This window comes from Xiphias gladius, chromosome 11 (genome assembly GCF_016859285.1).
Source record: "Xiphias gladius isolate SHS-SW01 ecotype Sanya breed wild chromosome 11, ASM1685928v1, whole genome shotgun sequence".
Classification (NCBI taxonomy): Eukaryota; Metazoa; Chordata; class Actinopteri; order Istiophoriformes; family Xiphiidae; genus Xiphias; species Xiphias gladius.
In genome coordinates this window covers 19844201-19870545 of record NC_053410.1, presented here as the reverse complement: position 1 = coordinate 19870545, position 26345 = coordinate 19844201, and the positions used below count along the sequence as shown (strand labels likewise).

General features: G+C 42.2%; 1 protein-coding gene across 1 annotated transcript in view; it reads right to left on the bottom strand.

Annotated features, from left to right (window-relative positions):
- The window catches only part of ptk7b (protein tyrosine kinase 7b), a 70520-nt gene extending 46371 nt beyond the window's left edge, over window positions 1-24149 (bottom strand). The window contains exon 1 of the mRNA XM_040139708.1: window positions 23534-24149. Within this exon, the coding sequence (XP_039995642.1) occupies window positions 23534-23654 (121 nt within the window). The 5' untranslated portion in view covers window positions 23655-24149. The remainder of the gene's footprint in view (window positions 1-23533) is intronic.
- Between the last annotated feature and the right edge of the window lie 2196 nt (window positions 24150-26345).

Here is a 26345-nt window from a genome sequence, read left to right as displayed (position 1 = left end):
CTGTTTCAGACTCCCAAACGCACATGTGTGTTATCTCTGATGTTTTAATTAAATGTAGATGAGTAGGAGGAAGAGAAAGATATGCAACACAGCTGAAATTTGCTTTCCAGACATCCTGGAGTTTTAGGAGTTTGGATGGTTCAAAGAGTGTAACAAAAAGTGAGTGGGCAAGGAGAGGGGAGGATAGAGGAGGGAGTAAAGTAAAGAAAGAGGGGAGCGGTGGATTAGTGCAACCAAATGAAGAGATGATTCATTGAATTGTTGAATTAATTTGTGGCTGTCAGTTTCTCTTTCACAGTGTAGTTTTCAAGGTGTGGGGTGTCTGCCCCCACCATTCCTTGGATCCCACCTCTTCCTCCACATGCCTTGGCCCAGCACAGCTTGGCTTGGCTCCCCTCAGCCCTGCATGGCCTGCTTTCCACTCCACTGGGAAGCAGACATGCAGAGGACTATTGTAAATGCTTGGCTGCGGAACTTCACAGACCAGCGCCTCATCTCCTCCTCCTCAGGTCTCCCATTGTTCCCTTAACCTGGTTTTAGTGTCTGGCATGATGTGTTGCGACCCCTCCAGTATCGGCTCAATCCTGACTAGGCACACATAATCTCTCTCTGTCAAAGATGTAAAGAGTTGGGCAGATTTTGGTCCAGGGTTTGTTAAAGTAAGCCAAGTCCCTGTAGGCATATATCCAATCGCCCGTACAGTTGTCTGGCTTCAAAAAGAGCAAAAAGAAGTCAGGCAGAAGAACACGCAGCTCACTGCAACAACTGGGCTATAAAGTAAGTTCAGGCTCTGTGCTAACTGCTCTGAGGTAAAATACTGCAGAGCAAACACATACAGTTGAGGGCCTAGACAGACCCAGCAGTTTTTTAGCTGCAGAAGCACAGGGATCACAAAGCTTATTGTCTTGAAAGCATCGAAGAAATGGAAGTCTTTTTCGCTGTACAAGTGTTGGAAACGCAATACGCTCAAGCAATCAGAGACAGCGCGTCTGTGGTGTCCCAACAACAATCCCCGACACGCACACGCGCACCTACCTCCTTTTGGCACTGCAGTGGAATGCAGCCACTAACAGCTCAGTCCCATCCCAGTGCTCACTGAGCAGCTAAGTACAATGTCTCTTTTCAAAGGAGACGCTCAGATGAAAGAAGCTAAGTTAATTGCCTTGGCTACAATAGAAGCCTCCTGTAAGGCCGTCCCATTTCCCCTGGCAATTAGGGCTTACTTCCCCCACAGGTAGTCGTGAACAAGCCATGGTGTCTACAGTCATGTGACTGAGCTTTGGCCTGGAGACCAGATTCCACCTATCATCTGCTAGTCATCTATAGAGCATGTAGGAAGCAATAGATTGGTTCCTGGATGCTGTCATTACATAGATGTAACACAAAGGAAGAGAGGTGGCCCGCCAAGCTGCCAACGAAAATTCTTCACAAGTGTAAAATTAAAAACTTAAATAACTCATTGTGTTAGTTTATTAAAATGAACTCAGAATACTGAATTATCACCTAACCATATTGATTGAAGTAGAATGCTCAAAAGTTAAAAGGATGCTGCAGTCTTGTGGACTTAATTTACCATTGTTAGATTTGTTATCAAGCTTGTGAGTTTCCACAAACAAGTCTTCATCAGAGCAAAGGAAACTACCAAAGGAAAAGAACGAATATCCTATGATGCTATGCAATTGGAGCTGGTACATGTGTGGATTCTTTCCAAAAACTGCATATCTAGATTAAAAATAAAATGTTGTGCCATTTATCTCTAAACAGCAGTCATCCAATTTTGCAATAAGGCTATTCATATGCAGATTTCACACCAGTAATAATTTGGTGATGTAAAGCACAAATGATACTTTGTGTCTCCAAATAGCAGCAAGTAAAGTTTTGTCATCTGCCCCTGTCCATGTGGGTCTGAAGCCCAACATTTATGACCACATGGACTCTGCACACTGACTGCACATTTTTGGTAATATCAGGCTTTGAATTGGACTGAGAATTGTGAATCGAGAGTGCAGACAGCAGTGCTGGGCAGCGAGGACAGAAAAGAAATTAACCGATAACTTCAGGGATGTCATTCAATTTTTCCAGAATGACTTGTAATAAGTGAGCAAAGTTTCCTATGAGAATGTAATATTTTTTCCACTGCAAAAGAAGGGAGTTATAACACTAAAACCAACAAACCCAGAAAAAGGTTTTAAAGGAGGCTTTGAAGGGAAAAGTATATCAACAAAGATGTGGAATGTGGACGTATTTTGCATCTGATACCAGCACATTTTTCTTAGATTTTGAAGCACTTTCAGATGACTCAGAGTGGAGTCATCCAGAAAAACCAAGGGCATCATGTGCCTTTGCCTCTCTGTCTCACTTTGAACAACGAACCTCTATGAACAATAATTACACGGTGAGAACGCTGGTTAACAAACTACGCTGGTGGGGCAACAGTCGTTGAGCTTTTTTTTTTTTTCAATGTTTAAAGCAGAATGATTAGTTCTAATTACTTCCTGCTTTACACACCATCTCCTGCAGGTCATGAACACCAAGAATGAACAATGTTTTGCTTTTCCCAGGATTTAGGCTGAGGTTGAAATGGAGTTAGGAGTGGGGGGTTGAGTAAGAAGACAGGGGGTTGAGTTGAGTTTCTCCTTACCAGACTCTTCAAAACACGAACATGGATGTACACATACGCGCACTTGAACACAGGAATAATACACATACACGGGCACACAGAGGGTTTGTTTGTCAGACTGAACTAGGATGGAATTGAGTGACAAAACCACCTATTATGGGCTCATTTGTATGTACATCACAGCCTCTCTTTGTATCGGAGTAAGATGTGTTGAGGCGCGCTACTCTGCTCCTCAATGAGAGAGTGACAGCCCTGCAAAACCCAGCCCCCCTTTAAATCCCCTTGAATGAGCTCTCTACAGTGGTTCCGCTACAGTCCTGCCCTGCATTAGCATGGGTAACAGCTCGCTCAGAGTGGGATGGGCAACACACACGGCATGGACAAAACACTTGCGGAGGAAGGGGATTGGCAAGTGCTAATGAAATGGTTCAATTAAACAGCTGCACTCCAGCAACCAAAATCATGTTTCCAACAACAGACATAAAATCATTTGAATAAATTAAGCAACGAGTTGTGATTATATTATCAAATCACACTCATTCATTACCAGGACTAATCATTAAAGTTGGTTGAGTGCAATGACACTGATGCTTAATTTGAATATTTATGCATGAAGCAATCCACCCAATATACCACAGTTTGCCTTGCTATGTGAATTAGTAAATACTAATGTATGGCCATTACTATTAGTACCATGCTATCTTAATGGTACTACTTTTTAGCCATGGCAGCGTTGGAGCTATAAGGATGGCAATGTTGGTCGTTTGGTCTGCTAAACCCTTCGGTGCAGGCTGATATATCACCAAATGCTGACTGCATTGGATTGACATTTGTGGTTTTGTGCTGGAAATGCTGGAAGATGGATTGCCATGAAATATGGTACACACAATCATGGTCCCCTCTCAATTTGGTAGATCCCTTAACTTTTCATCTAACATCATCATCAGGTCAAAGTTTCAATTTTTCCAGACTGGTTTATGACCAAATACCTGTGAAAGTAAAACATTTACATAACCCTCAGCTGTATTTTGTGTTTAGTTCTAATAAGCAAATGTTAGCACGCTAAAATGCTAGACTGAGTAAAAACATTGAAATGGAAGATAAGCACTTGCTTTCACGGCTAAAACCAAAAATAACAGTCACCAATATTTTCGTATACAAAATTTCATAAAGCAGTCATCCTGCACTGACAATCCCCGGTCACATTTGTGTTTAGTCCTGCAAGATCCCATTCTGTTGCTGCCCGAGAGATTTATCCACTAAAAGCCCAGGTGAGTCAAGGTCCACTGTGGAGTTCAAGGACTCTTGCTGACTCCCTGTTGGTCTCATTGGCTGATCAAAGCCTTATACGACTGAGAGCTCAGACTGCGTATTCCTCTGACTTCATGGCTAATGTTAACAAGTCCAGGAAACCACACTCCCACCGGCAGGAATGCCTGACACACATTGTCTGAATCTCCCACTGCTCTCTCAGATCTCCCAGGTTAAGTGTTTCAATCTGTCTGTGTTTAGATGATGTGTAGGGGGTAAACATTTTACGTGCTTTTAATTATGACAAAAAACCCAGTCATGTTTTCGGAAAACACATTAAAATGAAACTCACTGAATCCTGTGAGTCACACTCGCCCTCGCCAAGCTGATATGCATTTCCAAAGAATAAGCTGACAACACATCCGTTATGCATTTAGCACATACATGAAACCAAACAAGAACTATTCCATGCATGCATGTGCATGCAGGGATCACTAAAGGCTGAGGAGTCCAGGCACTCTTACACTGAGAGCGACAGTAATACGCCTACACAATCTCCTCACCAGTTGTCAACATCCATCAATGATACATGGGGAGCAGATTGGATGGACTGCATCCATCACCTGACATTACACACTACTCCTGCAGGCTTTCTTCCAGGAAAACAAGCTCTAAAACACTCTGCTTCACTCCCATGTGTGTATATGTGAGTATTTTTGTCAATTTGGACGGAGGTGTTTTAGTACAGAGTGCAGTTGTGGGAACAGCAGGGACTGTACCAGTGTGCCAGAGGGATTTACTGAAGTGAGATCTGTGACCTGTGAAAAGAGACGATGGGTACCAAAGATCCTGCTGTGGGTAAATTCCCACTTCAATTTACCACCTGGCATTAGAAACCTCATCTCCACACAAACACAGAGACTAACCAAATTTCATATCACACCTGAGGACACCAGGAACAGGGTGCAGGAAGAGATGAGCCAAAACAGGGTCGGGCCAAACCCAGATCACAGGACACGCAAGGTCAGCGTTTCACTGGCAGCACAATTCATTATAACAGGAAAACAGAGGCCCACAGCCAAGGGACCTCGTTATAAATGTTAGCTTCAACATACAGTACATATATCTCACCTGCCAGTTCTAATGGACCACTTGGGCTCCAAACATTAGGTCTTTAAACGGTTCACAAGTACAATTCTGGAATGACATATGAGGCTCTTATGCTCTTGGAATTTCCAGTTTCTCATAACATACAGTAAGTGTGTGAAAGGAAAAAGGGGAATCTTTCCAGCCCTTTAATCTGCGTCATGTCTTTCGATTAGTTGAGCTTATTTAAAGGGGACTTTACCACACAGTATGACTTTGGTGTCTTACAGACAACAAAGAAAACAAAATTAGTCATACATTCAAGCTGAAACTGTTCATTTCAAGCTCAGATGTTTTATCTGTGACAGTGACAAAACTAAAGATTTTAAATATGAGCTTAAAATGAGTATATCAACTATACATTCCAAACTTCCCACATTAAAGCTCAGAGTATAATTTGTCACATAAAATCATTGACCCGTAACCTACACAAAGAGACACACCACAATAGGCGGTTTTTAAAAAAATTTAATTAAGGTAAGTGATAAAACACGCGGCTCTATAAATGCTCTACAAGAGTTTTAATGTGTATATAGAAAATATATTTTGTGATTCATTGCCTCTTGATATTATCAAAAATGTAAGCACTGGACACTGATAGGCAGCTCTTCATGCTGAAATATACTGATTGGAATATCCTTTACCACAGCTCTAATTAAATGGTAAATCCCCTTTAACAGACAGCAACAGCTACTCAAATCTTTTTATCCCTCCATGTCACCCAGAGGCATCCCCCTGTAACATAAATCTTTCTCCCTTCCCTCCACCCCTCTCTTTCTGCCCTGTTAAAAGTCGGCACCCCTGACAAGCTGGCAGTGGCTGCAGAAAGACAGCTCACATTTCAAGACAAAGCCCGATCCTCTGTCAGAAAGGAGACACTTTCCAAACCAGGCCTGCTATTTATCACCGGGAACCTGTTTTTCTGCCTGCTCCCTGTCTCACACCTCTGCGCTGAAAAGCTGCCCGATGAAGCTGCCTTTCGACAGGGAGAGAACTGATTGTCAGGGATCAAGCTTGGTGGAGCTTTACTGTTTCTGTGCGTGATTGCACAATGAATAGATGCCACCTAAATTACCTCTGCTCTGTTCGTTTTGCTCTGAGAACAGTGCATTTTGTTGACAGTGTGGACAAAAAAAAATCTATTACACTATGTGAAGGTATGCAAGGTGACGTGGGCTTTGTTTGAGTTTCACACAAACAGAAAGAGAGGAGTCGAGTAGCCAGTAATCGCCATTGCGTCAGCACAGTGTTAGTTTACTAAAGTTTGGATAAACTGTATTTTCTGTGTTGCACAAGGAACACAAGAATTTACATCCTGAGAGGTATAAACACTGCAACAGACCCGCTTTTGTCTGAGTAAACAGACAATGGACAGCAGCTGAGACTGTTCAGAGAAAGCGACAATTTGTCAAGATTTAAAACCTTGTTAAATACACAACATGGCCGCTGCTGGCTAAGATGGCGTTTCCTGTGTGAAATTACATGGTGGGGATAATCAGATAATGACCCTGTAAGGAGCAGATTTGCCTTGTTTTAAAGGTGAGAGGTCATGTTATACAGAAGCCCCAGTGTTTCAGGACCTGAGGTTAAAACACATGTCCTGGCCTTTGATCATAAGGCTCCAACTCTGTCCGCCGTTGTTTGACACCCAGGATCAGGCTTAGAACTACAGAGACTGTGGCTTACAACTGAGGGTCAGAATAGCCATCTAACATGCAGTAACAAAGAGCCACAAATCCCAGCAACTGAATTTCCCTCTTTAAAGTGTCCCTGCACTGCCATGAATCTACGAAAATACCTTTCTGACAAGTCTGCCACTTATAGCTTAAATGAAGAAAAAATTCACAGTTCTGTAACTTAATATTCTGCTGTCTGTGGTAGCAAATATATTCTTTTACCACAACCCACCTCTTCCCAGTAGCATGTAAAGTGAAAACCTCTTGAAAAATCAAAATGCTTCACTCAACCAACATCATACAAGCTAAAGCAAACATGATACGTAGAGGGGAAAAAAAAAAATCTACAGGCTGCGTGAAAATAAGTACAAGTCGCTTTTTGTTTATTTTACAGAGCAAGCTGTTATTTCATTTGGTTTAGCATAGCTCTGTTGGACTGCGGCCAAAAGAAACACACTTGAGCTCTACCTCCTCAACTAGCTCCACTTAAACCTATATTTCAGAATTATACAGCCACCTGCTCGTTGCTACTTGTGTTAAGCAAGTTGAGAGGAAATGGCATTATTAGCAATGTACCATCATTTAGAGGGCTGAGAACAGTCAAAGATGATCTTGTAGTCTCGAAAAGGAGGATAACATTGTTAAACTATAGAAGATGGATGCCTGATAGGACCATGTGCCACGGGCCTAAAATCTCATGAAAATTATTAGTGCAGAATTTTCCCCAGGATTCAATCATTCATTTCTACAGCATATCTATGGAGTAATACTCTCAGTGAACCATGTGGAAGAAAAGAGCAGAGCCTCAGAGAAAAAAAAAAAAAAAAGCACAAAGGTTTCATTTACAAACTGGAAAAATCAAAGAAAGCCTCACATTAAATTACTTCTTTGGGAACTGGTCTTCGTCATACAGTAATATTCCATCATAAAACGCTGAAAATGGCCATTGTTTATGGCATGCACTGTGTAGTCTGGCAACACTACATTTAACAAGATCTTAAACAAAAAAAAAGAATTTTCACTAAATAAGAAGCATATGGTTTCACATTAATTATAGCAATTTTCTCTCTGGCTCACATTTTACAAGAGCCACTTGTTCGCTGCAAAACTTCTAGAGGAATTATCACACCGCACAGCTCATGGTGACCTCACGAGCTAGCCACCTGAAAGCAGCCCTCATTCATAAAATAAACAGACCTTAAAGGGACATCAGACACACCACAAGATCCTGTACAGTGTTTTTTCTTGCAGGCATATATACAAAAAGATTCATGTTGAAGACTGATTCACTATAAGAGCAGTCATTCATATTCGGCTCATAAGAACTGTAAAAAGGGCAATGTGTCGCCACTAAATTTAGCTGTCAAATTATACACAATATGCGCCAGCAACATTTTGCTTTTACCATAAAAATCTAATTAAGAATCCTAAAAAACAAGGTTAATCCCTGATCCCTAATAATCTAATGTAAAATCCATATTCTTCATACATGTGAAGAACTTAAATTTGCTCTGAAACCCCTAAGCCTACACACAATTTCTATGTGAATGGCGGCTTATGGTGTGTGTAGGTTTAAGGCAGGATTAGTAAAAAACTGCAGGTAGTGACAGAAACACTGATAGCTGCTAGAATATTTAGTGGTATTTTTATTATAACCCAAGCAAACAAACTCATAAAAAGTGTGTTGTAAAAGAAAAAAAGCTAATCGGTACTGTAATTTGTGATCCTGTTACCACAAAGCACTTATGTAAACTTTACGATGATTTCATGGTGACTGTCAGAGGAAGTAAATATGAAGCATCCCATTCTCACAGTTAAAGAATTGGCTGCTTGGAAGAATGGCTTTTTACAAGCGTACATTCGGTCAAAATACTCATCAACCACATTCACTCACCAGGCTGGGTTTGCTGGGATAAGATGCAGCAACAAAGTCTGATGCATCACAGTTTAGAGTGGTATTTAAGAAATGAATCAGGGAGCACAGTAGGACTTTCCGCGATGAAAATCAGATCAGGATCACAGGATCAAGTTGGTTAGTGCCAGGGCCAGCTAGAGCGCATCTGGAGGAACTAAACAGAGGAAGACCGAGAGGACGGTCACTTTACTGGATAACAGAGTGACAGCAAGATGACTGTCAGTGTCTCCCCAAGCGCACACAGTCACCTACACATGCATTTCTCAGGTCCTGGAGAATTCAAAGCGCAGTCCTGTGCCTAATGAACAGTGCTGTCCTTGAGCAAAGCAGGTATAATCACCCCTGATCATCAGTTCAAAGCTGGAGTGAGTTGTTGCATTGTTTTTCCTCTGTAGAAAATCTGTAGAAAGTCTATTCAACTACGTATTGTCAAAAAATGTAATCTATTAGGAAGCCATTTGTGAAAAAAGTATATCCGAAGCAAATGGTTCCTCGGTGTGGCCCTGACCTATAATCATCCATTACACTTTTAAAGCTGACAGCGTCCCACTCGGGAGCTCACACTTCCATCTGTAGTGGCGTAAAACCTGTCTCTCTTCCTCGCTTTGAATCAGGTTAATGCTTGTTAGAGTCCATCTGCACTGAAACCTGAGCAGGTCTTTGGGAGGGTGACCTCAGCTTCTCCCTGACCCTCCAACCTCCCTCCCTCACAGTCTGATGTCCCCCAGCTGCCCAAATTACCCATACTCCTGCCTGAAATTAAAGTCTTCATTAGGACATTTTAGAAGTACCACTGTTTGTTTTTTATGCACTAACCTACCAACAGCACACTGTATTAAAAGTTACTTTGAAATGCAGCCTGCAGCCAAACCTTTCACTCGTGATTTCCAGCTGTGACTTGAAAAAGGAGGAGACAGCTCATGTCCGGCTTGTAGATGTAAAATTGTGACTGTCAAGTTTTTCACTGGTCAATTAATAGTTCTTTTAATTACTTCTGGACATACAAAAAACTGCCTCTCCTGAGCTGGAACTCCCGAGACGTAAAAAGCAACAATCCCGTTTTCCCAGTATTTTGGCACTTACCACTAAAAGGCACATATTTAAGCCATGGATTTTAGACTTTATTATGTGGCCATCCTGGACATTTTATAGTTATTCAGGCAAATGTGGTCTCACTAGGCACAGCAACAAAGCCCGAGTGCACTTGGCCTTCCATTAACATTTACATAATAACATTCATATTTCCAAAGTAAACCAACCACTTACCAGAAAGTAAGGTACAAAGTAATGGCTTCAGGAAATGCATAGAGTTAAGAGAAACGGTAACTGAATGAATGACTGCCCTCACAGTAACTTCAAAGTGACACATTTTTTCTAAAAAAAAAAATTAAAATAAAATAACTAATGTGAGTGAGAGTTTGTGAATGTGACTGTTTACAGAAGGAAACGGGGTGCAGGGGCCAACAGCTCTGGGAGGCTCGGGCCTGTTGTATGGCTTTAATAAACTCAGCATATTCTGTGAACGTCTCTCACTGTTTCCTTGCACTAGGGAACTTGCTCATGTTTAATGCCTTTTGAAAAGCCACAGAGTTTTAGAAAGAGTTACAACACTGCCAGATAAAAAAAAAAAAAAAAAAAGATCAAACAAAGGAAGAGGGGTGGAGGAAAAGCTGCAGGACATCCAACTCTGGCTCTTGTAAGAGATGAGAAACATTTGTGCGGGTGTCTATGAATAGAAGTGCGTGTTTAATTCATGACTAGCCTCTCTACCGCAAGACGTTGTCAAGTTTAGCCCGGCTGGTTGAAAATCTAAAGACTTGCTTTTCTAATAAGTGGCCCTGATGTAAGGATAACTGCTGTTTTCATCAGGATGAAATGATTGTATTGCTCTTTAAGATTTAAGGGAATCAAATTAAAGAGTAGCAGCTTTTCCTCAAGGTGTAGTATTAATCACCGTTAATGAGCCATGGTTGCGACTCTTCTTGCAATCAACATCCAAAGAGGAACACATGACAGGGAAACACTACAGCTACAATTTTTAACAAGTTTCCTTCCATCTGACATCTGCACGTAAAGAATGCAGTACAGTGTATTTGATTGTTACCCAAGACACATGCAGCTCAAACAAGACATTTTTTGGAAGCAGACAGCAGGATTTCTCTACCCTTTTACATCAGAGTGCAAGCCGCCTGCTGTTCCAGAGTCAGAGAGTAGTTTTTTCTACTGAAAGCACACCACCTTCCATGTGAATGTTCAAAGAGCACGAAGGAGGAATATAAAAGGAAAAGAAGGAAGCGAGAGGTGCACCAGGGGCTCGTGTGTCATCTGACCTCATTTTGAGATGGACATGTGTGGTTGCAGGGAAGGCAGAGGTGTACCTTTCACTGCAACCTTTTCTTTGCTTTTCTTTGCTTCCTCCAAAATGACAGGACAAGATGGGGCTCACAAAAGGCAGACTAAGATGTCTGCCTGGAAACCATCCACAGAGAGATGAAAGAGCCGCGGTGAAGTCATGGTGCAAAAACGCAACGGGCAGAAATACACAGCTCCATCTCTAAACAATGGGCGGGCGTATTTTACCAAAAAACAGAGACAGAACAAGATACAGAAAAGACGCTAAGAACAGTCGATATTGTTTGACATACTGGCATGATGCTTCATGGATAGTTTGTCAATGCCTACCCAGTATACATCAATGGTACAACACATTATTTAAGTAATGGGCTCTTTTTGAAACTGATATGGGCCAGGGTTTGCTCAACCACGTTAAAAGATAAAAACTTTTTTGAACGGCCACACTTATAAAATAATCAATTAGATATGCTGGTATTTTAAGGCAGTATCTCCTGGAAAGCAAGGGAGAAATTTATGGGTGAAATCCAAACTGTTGAGGAAAAAACGCTCTTGCTCTATGGTGAGGAACAAGAAATTACAGTTGCATTAATAACACTGAGCTCAAACTCAGATTTAAAGAATTTATTACAGAGTATTGAGTCAAATTAAAATGAACAACCAACAACAGTCAGCAAACAGAGTCAGAGTCTAACTATTCGGCCGAATAGGGTGCAGTCTGTCAGCCTGGAGGCTTCAAGAAACTGACACAGAAGAGGTTGAAATCACGGCCCTTAAATGCAGAAAGTCCAGGCAGCTGTCACGTACACAAGTAGATGGTAGATGCATGTTGTGATGTAACTCGTACATAAACAGTTCAAACTCCATCCGCTGTTCTCTGATGCAGAGGCTTCAGTTTGTCTAAGACCAGTCATTGAGTACAGTACTATTTACTTAAACAGTTCATTGAAACATACACACATGCACTCTGTCTGGACAGAGAGAACATCTTACATAATTATCACACAATTAAATACAATTTAATACACCAAATCAGAATAATAGATTAAGAAAACATGATTTCCCTTACACAAACCTTGACAGTTTGTTCACCTAAACACACCTGGACAATTGCTGCACGAAGTGGGTGTGAACCTCAGATTGTCGGTATTGGAAATTTACAGAAATTGTCCAACACAGTCAGATCCAAAATGCAACTGGTTACTGAAACTAATTACTAGGTCAGCTGATCATGTCAATGTCCAAATCAGATAAAACTAAATATATCACACTCCTCCTGACTGAAGCTTTCTGAATGATTTCAGCGGCAAAATAAGTCTAAAAGTCTAATACTTTCAGTAAGCAGTTCTCACACAGTGACGAACACACTTAAAATTTTACCCCAGGATGAATCATCATCAGTCATGACTGAGAACAAGACAAAGAGAAAAGGATGAATAAGACAAGTAGCAAAGTCTGGGTCCAGTTTGTGAAACTACAAATGCAAGGGTCTCTAGCTGCACAAAGAACTATGGTGTCCCACCTCGACACAACCCAAGAGCATCAGGTCTGCGTGGTTTCCTACAGAGTCTGTCAATGATGACACATAACAGGACAAATTAAGCAATTTCTATAAAAATACAGAGGCAGATATGTGCCCACAGGTGCATTGGCACATGTGCATGCCACACTAACACATGCACATACATAAAATAGCCTTTCCTGTGAGGCGTCAGTCTGCGTTTACATATTTTTTAGATTCCAGAGGCAGTGAAAGCCCCGTGTGTTCAGTTGCACGGGGGCCCCCCCTTCTGCACCACAGGAAGTCAACAGCCAAACAGCTGCCGGCCTTCTCCTGCCACGTCTGTTGTAAAGACCCTCAGGGAGACTGTAGCCCTTGCCCTCCATTCTGGCCACACACACACACACACACACACACACACACACACACACACACACACACACACACACGCACGCACACACACACACACACGACACAAACAGAGCGGAGACCCCCCCAGCCACACGGTTCACGGTCAGGAAAGACAGGACTGTGGCCCTCTGTCGGGGTCCTCACCTGGATGAGGGCACAAAGCAGCGGTGAAAGCTCAAACCTGGAACAGAGAGGACGCTGCAGTCATCCTCATCCGCTCTGGCATAATGACGGGAGGAAAAGACTACAACAAAGCATCTACTTCCTCTGCTTTTTTTTTTTTTTTTTTGGGGGGGTAGCAGGGACCATTGTCAACAGTCAGACACAACATTGGCATTTCTATCTGTCGTCACCTGAGCAGATAAGTACAGGAAACGCTGTCCTTTGCTGCCCAATCAACAAGGCCATGTTAGCCGGCTGCACCTGCACAGAGCAGCCCATTGTAGTGGTGTGTACTATGTTTGTCCTCTGTGTGGATCGACCAATGTGGGGTTTTTGAAAGCAATTACTGATATTGTTGACTGAGGCTGGTAATAGCTGATACTGATAACAATGTCTGGAATTAACTTTCCGTTTCACCCACCGACAACTGATGAACTAAAATAATGCCAGTAATCATTTATACTGGCCATAATAATTTGTACACAATTTTGCATGAATGTGCCACTGTCAATGTCTTTAGTTCCACTTTAGATGTTCGACAGGGAACTGGTTGCAGAATGCTGCAGACTGCAATATACACAATTAAGCAAGTTTGTCATTCAAGTGGGTATACTGCAAACTTAAGACAGTATATACGTGATTCATTCAAGGGTTATCATTTCAAAAAGTGTCCCACCAGAGATTTATTTATAGAAAACTTTTATCCACATCCAGTGATTGCTATTTGGTCATTTTCCAGCCTGTGCAGATATTCAGTATCTTTATACTGGACCATCATCATATGAAAAAAATCCCTGAAACTACAAAGATCAAGTTTGGCCCTCAAGACTTTATTCTTGGTAGAGTGGAAAATCCTTTTTAACAGTTTGTAGACCGTGGAGTGCTAAAATTCCATGGAAACCCAGAAGACCTAGAACATTTTTAATAAACATTTTTAATGCCTTAAACGGGCAGAGTAGTTTTCATCAAATATACTGTACAACACACACAATGAAATGAGTTTTAATAAGACACCAAGAGCAGCCCAACACATCATGTAACTCACATAATAGCTACAGTAGAGTGGAAGGATGGAGGGAATATTGCAAGACAAACAGGAAGCACCTTCATGTAGCAGATGTTACTGGACTAACCTGTGACCCAGTGTTGCACTGATGAAAACAACTCACCAAACAAACCGACAGACAGGTTTGCTCTTGACATGACACCTAGCTGTTGGACATTTAAAAAAAAAAAAAAAGTTCTGGGGGCGTTTTGGTCAGAAATGGGCACAGGACATAAGCCAGAGCCCTGATACTGAGTGAAGAACGAGACCATGTCAGTCAGACTGAAAGACAATTTGTCTGGATGTAAACAGTTTTCCCACAGAAGCTGTCCGACAGAATATAACACAACTGTGGGCTCATTTCAGCGCCCTTCCCATCTGGAGAATCGCTTCTGAGCAAAGAGGTGCAATTTTACCAAAACCTCCTCATGCAGCAAACCTACTCAGTTATTCTGCCTCTGCTGTGCCATCCCTCTGTCACAACTGATTTAAAAAAAACCCACTGAAGTCTGGCTTAAAGCAGACTCAGGGGGAGGTTCAGTTAGAGGACAGCAAAAAGGAGGATGAGGTTTAAAGGGATTCGGTAGTCGGCGTAGTTCGTGAAAGTGGTACGAACAAAGTTAAAAAAGGAGCACAGGAAGGTGGAACACAGAGCGACTAGCAGCAAAAGAGTGGGAACAATATGAAGCTGGGGAGACTGGTGAGATTGTTTAACATAATTATACCCACAGAAATAACGATGCTGGCTGTGTAATGAGCTTCCCTCTCTGCGGTGGAGTTTAATGTCTCCTAATACAGAACAATGCTAGCCATAATGCACTAATGCTGTTGGGCGTACTGGCTGCAGGAGAGGAGATGTATAATCATCAAACAGGGCCGGGTAACAGACCTCAGCTCAGCAGTGGTTTCACTAGGTAATTATGCTACTGGGGCCCGAGACTTGGGAGAGGAACTTATGGAGCAGTTACATCATAAGTACTGAATAAAGACTAAGCTGTCTTTTATGTATCTTAACGCTGACCCGATGTATGACAGCTGTCAGACAGCTCATGGTGGATTGTTTCACATGTCTTCGACTTCGCTTACATATTGGGGGGTAAAGTATTTCCTCACTGTCTGAATTATTCGGAGTACCTTCTGATCCATGTCTGACTGCAGCTTTGTTTGCATTTTATCACAGACTGTGATATCTCAGCTTCCAGCTCAGTTGCTTTTGTCAGTCTTATCTCTAAATGACTTATTTTTAAGACAGTGGAAGAGTCACAGCTGTCCACGCACGCGCACGCGCACGCACACACACACACACGCACGCACACACACACACACACACACACACACACACACAGAGATTCCGAGGTGGTGTAATATATTAAAGAATTGAAAAAAGAAGCTATTCTGCTCAACCTTAACCAATAAATAAATCAGCTGAACAACCGACTTGTTAGAGGCTGAATACAGGGCAAACGGCAGAAAGACATACAGAAGTTACTACTCAAGTGAGTACACTTCTGTAAAAGACGCAACAGCAGATCAGTTTGATCACAAGCAAAAAACATGACATCACACATCTGTTATACTGTCATTTGTTATAATTCATGCTAACATGGCATAAAATTAAAGAGGCCGTTGAAAGGGTGATGACCAAAGCTCAGAGAGCAAATGCTGTGATGGAATTATGTAATGATACTTTATAATAAGTATTTTGTGCAGAACAGAAAAGAAGCAAATGGAACGTTGTTCAGCCAACACAAACCACAAGCAATGCAATACCCCCCCCCCATGCATCACTGCACTACATTTCTTTCAGGGACAATTTCACAGAAAACCCTTTCAAGAAATATTGTTGTGAAGGGAAATTTTTCTTTGTGAGAGCAGCCGAAAAGATACAACTGTGCTCCTTCAATGCCTGGGAGAACACCGGTAGTGCTGTGGCACTGGTTCACATCCAAAATGTATGACATGGATTCAGAGGAACCGGGAAGCTCTAAAACATTCACAGGCTCCCCACGCCAAGATAAAGCCGCCCGCTTCTGTCATACATTATGCTGGTTCCATCGCAGACAGTAAATCCCAGCTGTGCAGGTTTAGTCGGGTACCAGGACCAGGAGGTTAACACTGCACAGGCTGCCATGGAGACAGATGTGGCCCTTTTAAGGCCTTTGAGCATTGCTGCAACCCACATCAAAAAGACAAAATACAGCATAAGGAAAAGCGCCGCCAGACACATCAGAGAACAATTAAGCCAGATGATACAGTGAATCAGTACGGATCGGAGGACATGCAAACTACTCAAAGAAGATACTACCAAACAACAACTGGGCCCTCTGCAGGGTCAGTTGTAGCCAGCTGACCCCATTCATTTGGAGATCAAACAGAGTTGAAGGCCCTTCCCATTAAACACCAGTGGCCTTTTCAGCCTGTTTAAATCTGCGGGTGTTGCTGGGAGGAGACGAGGGTTGATTGAGAGCTGCCTGATGTCACTCTGCCTGTGGCCCGTTGCTATGATGGGTTCATTCAGCCTCGGGACACAAAGAGTTAATGGCTGTTGGGATTATGCAATGGCATGCCAGACGCCTTTCTCCTCTCCCACCCTCCTTTCTTCCCTCCTCCCCTTCAAACGGGCTGAAGCCAAATTAGACATTCCTGCACGTTTCGATCAGATGCATCTGAATGCAGTGGCAGCGCCGCACATGCTTTGGCACCGACATTGGAACAAAACAGGGATTTTATTTCACTCTGAAGCCGAGCTTCCCCTCACCAGGGCCTCACTCCTACCCTGCAGGGGGAAAGTTGTCGTGAGGATTTACAACAGAGTGGGTGATGTCTGCACAGTGTCAAACTAGTAAAAACATCTGTGATCATAATTTTTTAAAACGTGAACACGAAACCATAGGTTATCACTAACAGCAGATAAGTGACCCAGCTACCGCAGATTACACGGGGTTAAGGTTAAAGATAGTCAGCAACCGCATCCGATACGAGAACAATAATGTCACGACGGAAGGATCGTGGCAACTAAACAAGGGAAGTTATAATCTGTTTATTAGATTATAATTTACATTTTATCTGCAAGTTACAAAACTGGCAGGACTGCTTAATGGCAATACTAAATTTACAGGATTTTTGTATCTATGTGACGAAGAACCTAGGTTTGTTTGGTATTTAATTCTAACATTCCTTTCTGAGTATTTAATCTATCGACAAAGTGTGTAAAGTGTGTTAAAGATTTTATCAACATTCCCCACCACTACCCTTGTCCAGAGTCAGGTGGGGCCAAAAATTATATTCAGACTAATCGAACTGTATTTTTGTGGGTCTCGTGTCTTTGTTTTGATGAGTGTAATACTCTAGAGTCTAATTATGTGTCGCATCAAAATCAATGCGGGAAAAAAAATTGTTTTCTGATACGGGGGAAATGTATTGCTAGTCTGTTTGACTAGCAATTTTCCAAAATTTTGGAGCAATAAGGCTTTCCACCTCAAACTTTGAAAACTAGTTACTCAAATGCATAGCTCCAAAACATTTTAATAAGTATGTGAGTATTTATAAGTATTGTACATGTATTGCTTGTATTAATAACACTCATCAGAAGGGCTGCAACCAACGATTGTTTTCATTATTAATCAGATGTCATGCTTTGTGTTTCGGACTGATTCAGACAAAGATATTCAGCTGACTGTGATGTATAACAAAGGAAAGTATCAAATTCTCTCATTTCAGAAGTTGGAACCATCAACTGTTTGGCATTTTTATTTTTTTGTTCGATTACCAAAATAGTTGCCGATTAAGTTTCTGTTGACTGATTAATTGACTAATAGATATAGTTCTACTTCCACTGCGTATTATTTGAATTAGTAGCCGTCCTAAGACGTTTATTTAAAAAATAATTATATAGGTTAGGATCATTTGTGTTTTGCAATACTCAGAAGATAATTTAAGGACTTAAACCCTGGTAAATTACAAAGCTCCTCTAGAATAGTGTCTCACTGGAGCATGGTAGCAAGCATTTGGAAACCTCACAGAACAAAAAAACACTTTGCTGAGGGTAACACAACAAAGTCAGCAGCAATGGCAGGCAGGGGTAGAGGCTAACCACTCCTCCAGCCCAGACAGGATAGGAGACAGGGGCATGCAGGCAGGCACCAAGTCAATAAACAACAGAGATCCTTCCAGATGAGACTGGCAACCACGAGGGGCAACGGACCAACTACGACAGGACAGATGGAAAAAGAGACAGAGATCTACTAGGGCTGACCATGGGTCCAGCAGCAGAGCCAGCAAAACCACAAACACATGAGCCAACACGCATGCACTCTATCACACACACATGACACACAGCATCTTAAAAGGACATGGGTCATTAGGTGCAGTAATTATCATTTAAAGGGAAGAGCTCGATTCTTGCAATCCTTTGTTTATGTGGCGTTATTGATCACATGAGGCCAACAGGAGCCACAGAGAACAGTGGTTATTTTTCAGTCAGGGAAATCCGATCAGCAGGCATATGCTTCCTACATACACATAGCAAATACTTAATTTCAGAGCTTGGAAAATATTAGCCGACACAACATCTTAAAAGCTGTCACATCCATCTTTCTTTCTTTCATTTAAATATCTATTTTTCATTCATCATCTCTCCCCCTAGGTGATGAGAGTATTGCTTTTGGCATTCACTGATCCATAACTTTAAAATGTTTCTAATCAACATATTTTAGAAACGCTGGCAAAAAACTAAAAATAAAATTAAGTTAAATTAATTATGCATTTTTCCCAGTTACTCCACCAATGTATTTCTGTCATAGGAAAAAGTCCAGCGAGGACAATAATGGCAAGAAAGAAGGAGACCGGTTATTTTGAATTTCCTGTTTATGCAATCTTCATTCCCTCCATCTGTTTCATGTCCTCCTTTCTTCCTTTAATTACATGAGGAAAAAAGTTGTGGACAGAAGCATGAAGGTAACAGCTATTTGACAAATGGCAAGTCTTTGCTCAGTTAAATTTCATCCGGAATGAGACAAGTAAACACAGTTGTCACGGTGCTGTATATTTCCAATTTAGCCACATTTGTATCATCACTTCAGGCTCCTCTATAAGGCCCTTTGTTCCTTAACTCCTCAAAAAATATTTAAAAATGGCAGACCTAGATCAATTTCGGGGTCATGAGCTGGAGGACAGAGAGCAGAGAAGATGAGGGCAAATTAGTTTAGAAAAGACAAGGATCCCAAATCTGAGAAGCTGGGCGGCCATGACTGTAATCTCTGAGAGAGTGCAAGAAGAGCCTCCCCTGGGAGAAGAGCCCTCTATAATGGAGTGAGTGCAAACGGCACATATCAACTGGCTGAAAACGATGACTCTCCAGTTCAAAAGCCTTCACCTGAACCTGAATAAACATTGTCTGATAAATGATCAGAAACAAGAGCCACAGGAGACCTTGAGAAATGCTCCCAAGTCTCACAACTCGCACTACCAGTCAAACTTTCTGATGTGCACAAACACACTGAGAACCAGATCTTATTATTTAACTCCATTTATCAGCTTCTCTCAGCTAAATGCTTTGTTTTGTTGTCAAGCTCAGCTCTTTCAGTACAGCTAGCTTTAGCTATCCTTGAAACAGCCCCGGCACATTATAGTAATGACCGACATTACTGTCTCAAATAACAGCGAAGGGCTGAAGGGGACCGGAGTTAAAGCATAACATTACTGACCTGAACACAATTTATATTATTTGCTTTCTACAGCGCTACATGCAGACACGAATGTTTCCAAATACAAAATGAACCTAAATTTACAATATAAACTAATCCAATATAATACCACAAACCAGGGATGGGTGATTTGGTTGAAATCAACATCACAATGGAACTAAGATTTCCCAGAATCAGTATCTGTTAAGATTAAAGCTAAATAGCTTCCATATGTAAAACAAATAAATAAATAACATCTTCAATGACCAATTTAAAGTTAAATTTAGTTTTTAATTACAACTTGCCCAGAATCATTCATTTAGACAACAGAAACTTGTAAAACAATAACATAATGAGGTCACATCTGCAACGATGAGTTGATTAATCTATTAGTCGATCGAAAGAAAATTAATTGGCAACTATTTTAATAATCAATTAATTGTTTAAGTAATTTTTCAAGCAAAAATGCCAAAGGCTTGATGGCTCCATGTCCTCAAATGTAAGAAACTGCTGCTTTTCCTTGTCTTACATTAAAGTAAAGCAAATAGTTTTGGGTTTTGGAGTTTGGGTCTGACAAGACATTTAATGACATCAGTTTGTGCTCTAGAAAACTGCGATGGGCATTTTTCACTGTTGTCTGATGTACTAAAGACCAAACAATGAATCGGTTAACCAAGAAATTAATTGTCAGAGCAATGGATATTAGAAAAAAAGTAAAATAAATAAATACAGCACTTAAAAACTATACGTCAAAAACACTAAAACCCCAAATCACCGCCTTAAAAAAAATCTTAACAAAGATGGATAAAAGAAATAGCATGTTACAGGGCAGTTGCAGTGGACAGATGTTCACCCTGTGGCACTATAGTGAAATAACAAACAAGGTATCAGAATCAATTGATGTGGGGGAGAAAAAAAAACAAACACACAAGACAACAGTGCCCAGATCAAAAATAGAGTAATAGAGAAATTAATCTTGCTTTAAAATGTCTTGTCATATGATACATCTACAGCATGTATGAATAAGTTACTGCGGTTTACTGCATCAACAGCTGTGCATGAAAGATACCAATCTCAAGCTTTGCTCTGTATTGTAATCTACTCAGATATATTTAAATAAATACTAACACTACATTTTCATTCTGAGGATTATTGTACACCACAGCACTGTAAACCACTGTATGTACCTGACAGTAAACTGACAAAAATTTCAAGCCAAACAATATATTTCTCTGTTTATTTAGTCTCCATCCTTTCATTTCCTCTGAATCTGAATCTCATTCGGAGACTCGGGACGAGTGTGCAGCCAAACAGCCTACGGGCACAACGGGGTTAATAAGAGCCAAGTGTATGGATTTTAAAAATAAAGCAGTGGCAGTTGGGCACGCCGACAAAAAAAACATCCTGAAAAAAGCCCTGCATGGTTCAGCGCCGCAATCCAGATCCTGAGCTGATATGGTGCAAATGCTGCAGATAAACTTTATAGGCCTTCTAATAGTAGCAAACAAAGAACAAAGGTTTATTCATCGTTTGTATAATTTTGGGAAAAATACCATCAATTGGTTGACAGAAAAACTAACCCATTACACAAACCCAATAATATGCAGCTATGACTAACTGCAGTTTAGTTATAGTATCTAGTTTTAAAGTGGAATGGAGAGACTAAAAAGAAGATTGCCAAAGTCACTTCAGTCTGGATTTACTGGGGAATTTCATCAAGAAATTTGACTGGACACCTCTAAATCATTGTGAAGTGGATATCATTTTTTGCAGAGGAATCCAAATTATTAATGCACTAGGAGACCTGAAATGCAGATCTTCTCCAGCTGCACCATGAAGGAGAGAGATCAAAGGGGCAGGTCTGAGAAGAGGTGAGCGCGTGAGGATGTTACTTAAACATTTCACATCTATCCCAGTGCCTCGGCAACAAGCCCAGTCATTTTTTCCACATAAACACTTCAGGAATTGGACTAGCTCGATGAAGCGGAGGGGAAAAGGGAAATGGAGGTTGGAAGCAATGGTAGGCGGATGGGAGAGATGCTGTATTAAAATTATGGACATTAACTCCATAAGTGGCCTTCATCTGCTCTGAGAGCTGCTTCAGAGCACGTTGCTGGTGAGCTACAAATAGAAACCAGAGCAAGATATAGAAAAGCAAAGAGTGGAACAAAAAAACAGAGTGATTACTGTAAGCTTAAAAAAAAGAAAAAAGAAAAAATCTGGGTAAATATTTGACCACAGTGCCCAGATCCTGCAGATTAGACAACCCTCCAGAAACATGCCACGATTGGTGCAGACAGCTTCATGTGGGCACAAAGCCACAATAAAAACAGTGTCTCATTTACCACCATTTCTGGCCTTTGCAGTGCTTTCACATACTCAGTGAGCCCCTTTAAAAATAGGGCACTCTAAAGCGGGCTAAAGCACGAGGCTGTCATGACTGTACCTGGCTTGCCTCGATTCATGCATCCTATAAACACAAACCCATGGCAGCCTCCGTCCCCCGCGCTGCTTGAACACAGAGGACACATTCATCCCAAAGTGTGCACCATGAGGAGACTGGGGGGGGGGGGTCAGACACACTTTAACCTAGAGGGTTTTTTTCAGCCACTTTGACTGTCATGGCTGTGCTGGAGGTGCAGGCGAACACAGTCTGCGTTTCAGTCTACATGTGGAGATCAGATAAAAGTGACTGCGTTTTGACACGATGAGCGGCGAGTTAATGAGCCTGATCCCTGGCAGGATATGAGCATTCCTTGCACAGACTGGGAAGGATCTTTACATGGCTTTTTCCTCACTCTGCGGCTGAGGTTATGAACTCTAAGAGGCTTCGACAATGTGGGAGGGCGCCGCGTCACGTTAATTTTCCCCTTTCTCGCTCCTCTCTTTTGGGTAAGAGTCAGGCAGAAGCACGGCACTGCTCTCCACCCATGCAGAAGAAAGGCACCCATAACAGCACACAAAGCAGGGGCTCAGAGAGGCCGTTCAAACAGGCAAACAGAGTTATGAATATGATAATCAGAAACGGCGTATCCACTGTGTTGTGTGAGGATGGAAGTACACTCCTGGGAATACATAATGACATGGCAAGGCTGCCTTCAGCGATAAACGGAAACCTGCTATCATCCTGCCATTCCCCTGCTCCACATGAGGAATTCATTTACCGTGTAACTAGAGTAATATGCAAACACATGAATTGTGTGGAGCAGTGAAAATTGTTTTAAGCTGAGTATTTCCACACCAAGAGGATTTATCTTCTCATTTCCAGTAAAAGGTCATTAAACCCTATGGATGAAATAATCTGCCACTATGAGGATTGAAGACTGGATTTACCCACAAAACTGCAGTTGTTGCCCCCCCAACAAAAAAAAAAAACAACAACTGGGGTTTATGGGGGAGGGGAGGGGAACCCTCTTCCACCCACTGACCCCCAAACAAAATGTACTTTAAATTCCTCACATCTTAACTCAGTGGTAAATGTTCCTCTGAAGCCGTGGATGAGAAAAGCGGCTGCAGGCATAACTTTGACTCCGGGTACTTTTCCTACTGTCTCTCTCCCTCAGGACGAAGGCAGTCACCGCGACGAACTAACTTGAACCAGCGACAGCTACATTCTTCAGAAATGTAGCATGGAGGTCAGCGTCGGGGTTCGTATCAATTACCGTCTGTTACTACGACGTTTTTTCTTGTTTTACCGCATTCAGCGAACAGAAATAGACAGACGTGTATGTGCACCGTGTGTCCGAAATGTACAGTAGTTTGTTACCCACCTTGGAGACAGATAATACCGACGGCGTACATCGCGTCCATCGGCGGTTTGCTCCTACGAAACACCGCGGGGCTTCTCTTGCCCTCCCCGCGCCGGGTCTCGCTCTCTCCTGGTAGATCCATGACCGTCCCGGTGCTCCGCGGGCTCCCCGGTGCTGTTCTCCGGCGGCTACCGTAAGAGCCGTAGCGCGAAAGGAGAGCGTCGAAGAGATCCGCGCGTCACCGCGTGCGTACAGGTAGAAACTGTACCCGTTACCTGCGCAGGGTCCGCCGGGGGACGCCGGGCGACTTCTCCGCCTGGTTGTTCTGGAGACTAGCGAGAACGAGGCAGAAACATGTGGGACGGACGCTTCGGTTTACAGGCCAGCCAGACAGACGACTTAACGAGTCCGGACTGAGGAGCGACGCCGAAAGTTTGAACGCCGAGTCGAAACTCCCAGGTGGCTTGCGGAGCGGAGGTGAGGCGTGGATTTAGGCCGCACTGGCTCATTCCAAGCCGGTCTGTGTAGCCGCCGTCTGCCTGCGTCCAGAGCCGCCGACTGCCTGACCAGTTCGGTTCTCAACGAGAGGGAGTTTGGCTCCGCGGTGTTTCCAAGTTGGCTTCCTCCCACTCGCCCGTGTGGTATTTTACACCAGCATCAAGCAGCCCGGAACAATAGGGGGGAGTTCCTGTATTGGCTTTCAAAATAAATGTTATAAAGTGTGTGTTTTTTTTTTTTTCCTTGTCCTTCAACCTTTTAGCAACAGTACTTTCTGAAAAAAAGAAACAACAATTTAATTATTTACTTTTTTTCGGTCTTTGTTTAATTTTAGTTATTTTTATTTTAGCTGCCTTTTCGTGCTATGCGAAAACAGTATTAAAAAAAGCAAAATTGGGCAGAAAACCTTCTTTAACACTACCTTATTACAGCTTACAGTTAACTGAAATACTTGTTCATATTTTCACATTAACCGTATGTTTAACATTATTCGGAGATTAGTTTGTTTTCCCCACCTGTTGATTTGCACATTTATAGGTCGCAATCTGTCACTTTGATTAGCAAATAGATTTCCTTCATATTTTCTTCAGTCATGTTGATGTTGTCATATCAATTGAGCCACTTCTAGTTATACACCAAAGACACCAACCCCTCAACAGTTTCATCTATTCACTTCGAAAAATGAACTGGACGACTGAGAATCTTCACAGACACTGAATAAAACCCCAACCCAGAAGAAATCTTTTTATTTTGAAATGGAAACCTCAAACATCCTGCGTCAACCCTTGTATCTCGGATCGCTTGACGTGCGTTGCCTCTCTCGTTTCAGCGCAGCTTCCGGTGCCCCTGCCTACCGGGGGATAAGGAATACAACACTGCAACCAACTGGTTCGCCGGACCACTGTTTCCCTTCAGCTGCAAATATGCAGACTCCTTCCATGCCGTGCAAATAACTCTCTAAAGTACTACTGCAACCAATCATCATCACATCATCATCATCATCATCATCATCATCATCATCATCATCACAACGTAAATAATTTTCAGCATTTGGAGAGAAATGAAAAATTATGCAGAATTAATGCAAACTTATCCGAAAAGATTAAAAAAATAATTAATAAAACCATTGAAAATTCACAGTGACTATTTTATACTATTGCAATCTATCAAAATCGGATTATCATCATCCAAATTAGTTTCTCTGTAGTTCTCTCTCGATGACATCTCTATAATAGTCTGCTCTATGGTTCCTGTAGGTTTGTTATGTATGTTGTGACTAGTAACATCCGTAATGTTGTCTAATACCCCTCGTTGTGATGAACATGGTAGCGTTTTAAAGGACAAAAGCGCCGATCACAATGCTCTCACGTCCCAGTTAAACCAGCGGGGATGCACGCCGCCGTTATTTCAACACAACGTTACCTTCGAGAGTTTGACAGGTAGCCAGTGACGTCGACCGAGCGTGCCCCGCCCGCGCAAAACACACCACCCGGAGCCCAGGGGGATCAGCCCTTGCTGGCACGGCTAGTAGCGCTGCGCGCTGGGCCCGGTGCCATGTCGCGGATCCAGCTGGCACCTGGATAAGTGTGGCTGATATTAACACGCAGCCAGCCAGACTAAGAGATTAAAGGGCCATAAACAGCGTTACTTGATGTCTTGACGGGGCCATAGTAAGTAAAATTCAATTAAAGGTCTGACAGCCACTTGCCTTAATTCGCTATGAATTTCTGATTTATGAGCAGACAGGAGTGCTTCAGCAGCTACAACACCCACACACTTCTCCCATTTGAAGTCTCTGAGGGCACGGTGTCAACTTTCGCGCACTAATGAACTCGGCGAACTCCGACTCGCCCGTTTGCCTCCAAGACAGCAGAGAGAAGCAGCCCGACAGCACTCCGTATAGGACGAAAACCATCCCGCCATCGGTTCATTCAAAGCTGTCAAGAGTTCCTGAAGGGTTGCGGCTCCGCATTAAAGCGTTGACATGCTGAGAGATGATCAGTGAGCAGAGAGACCCCGGGCTGACTTCTGCCAGGAGGAGGAGGGAAAACTCTGGGAGACACATCACATCTTGGCAAGCCGTCAACGTTCACAGGGTTCCCACACTTACTTAGAAATTGATGTTTAAGACCTTGCTTGGTGGAATTCACGGAGTTATAATCTGCAGGTCTAGGAACAGGGCGAGACCGAACATTGGTATCTTTAAGACAACAGAAGGATCATTTTTACTCATTATCTGATAACTTAGAAGGATTTTCAAGCCACAAATCAGCCACATACGATCTCATATAAGAATAAATGATAAAATCAAAACCATTAATAGAAAATTGTTGGT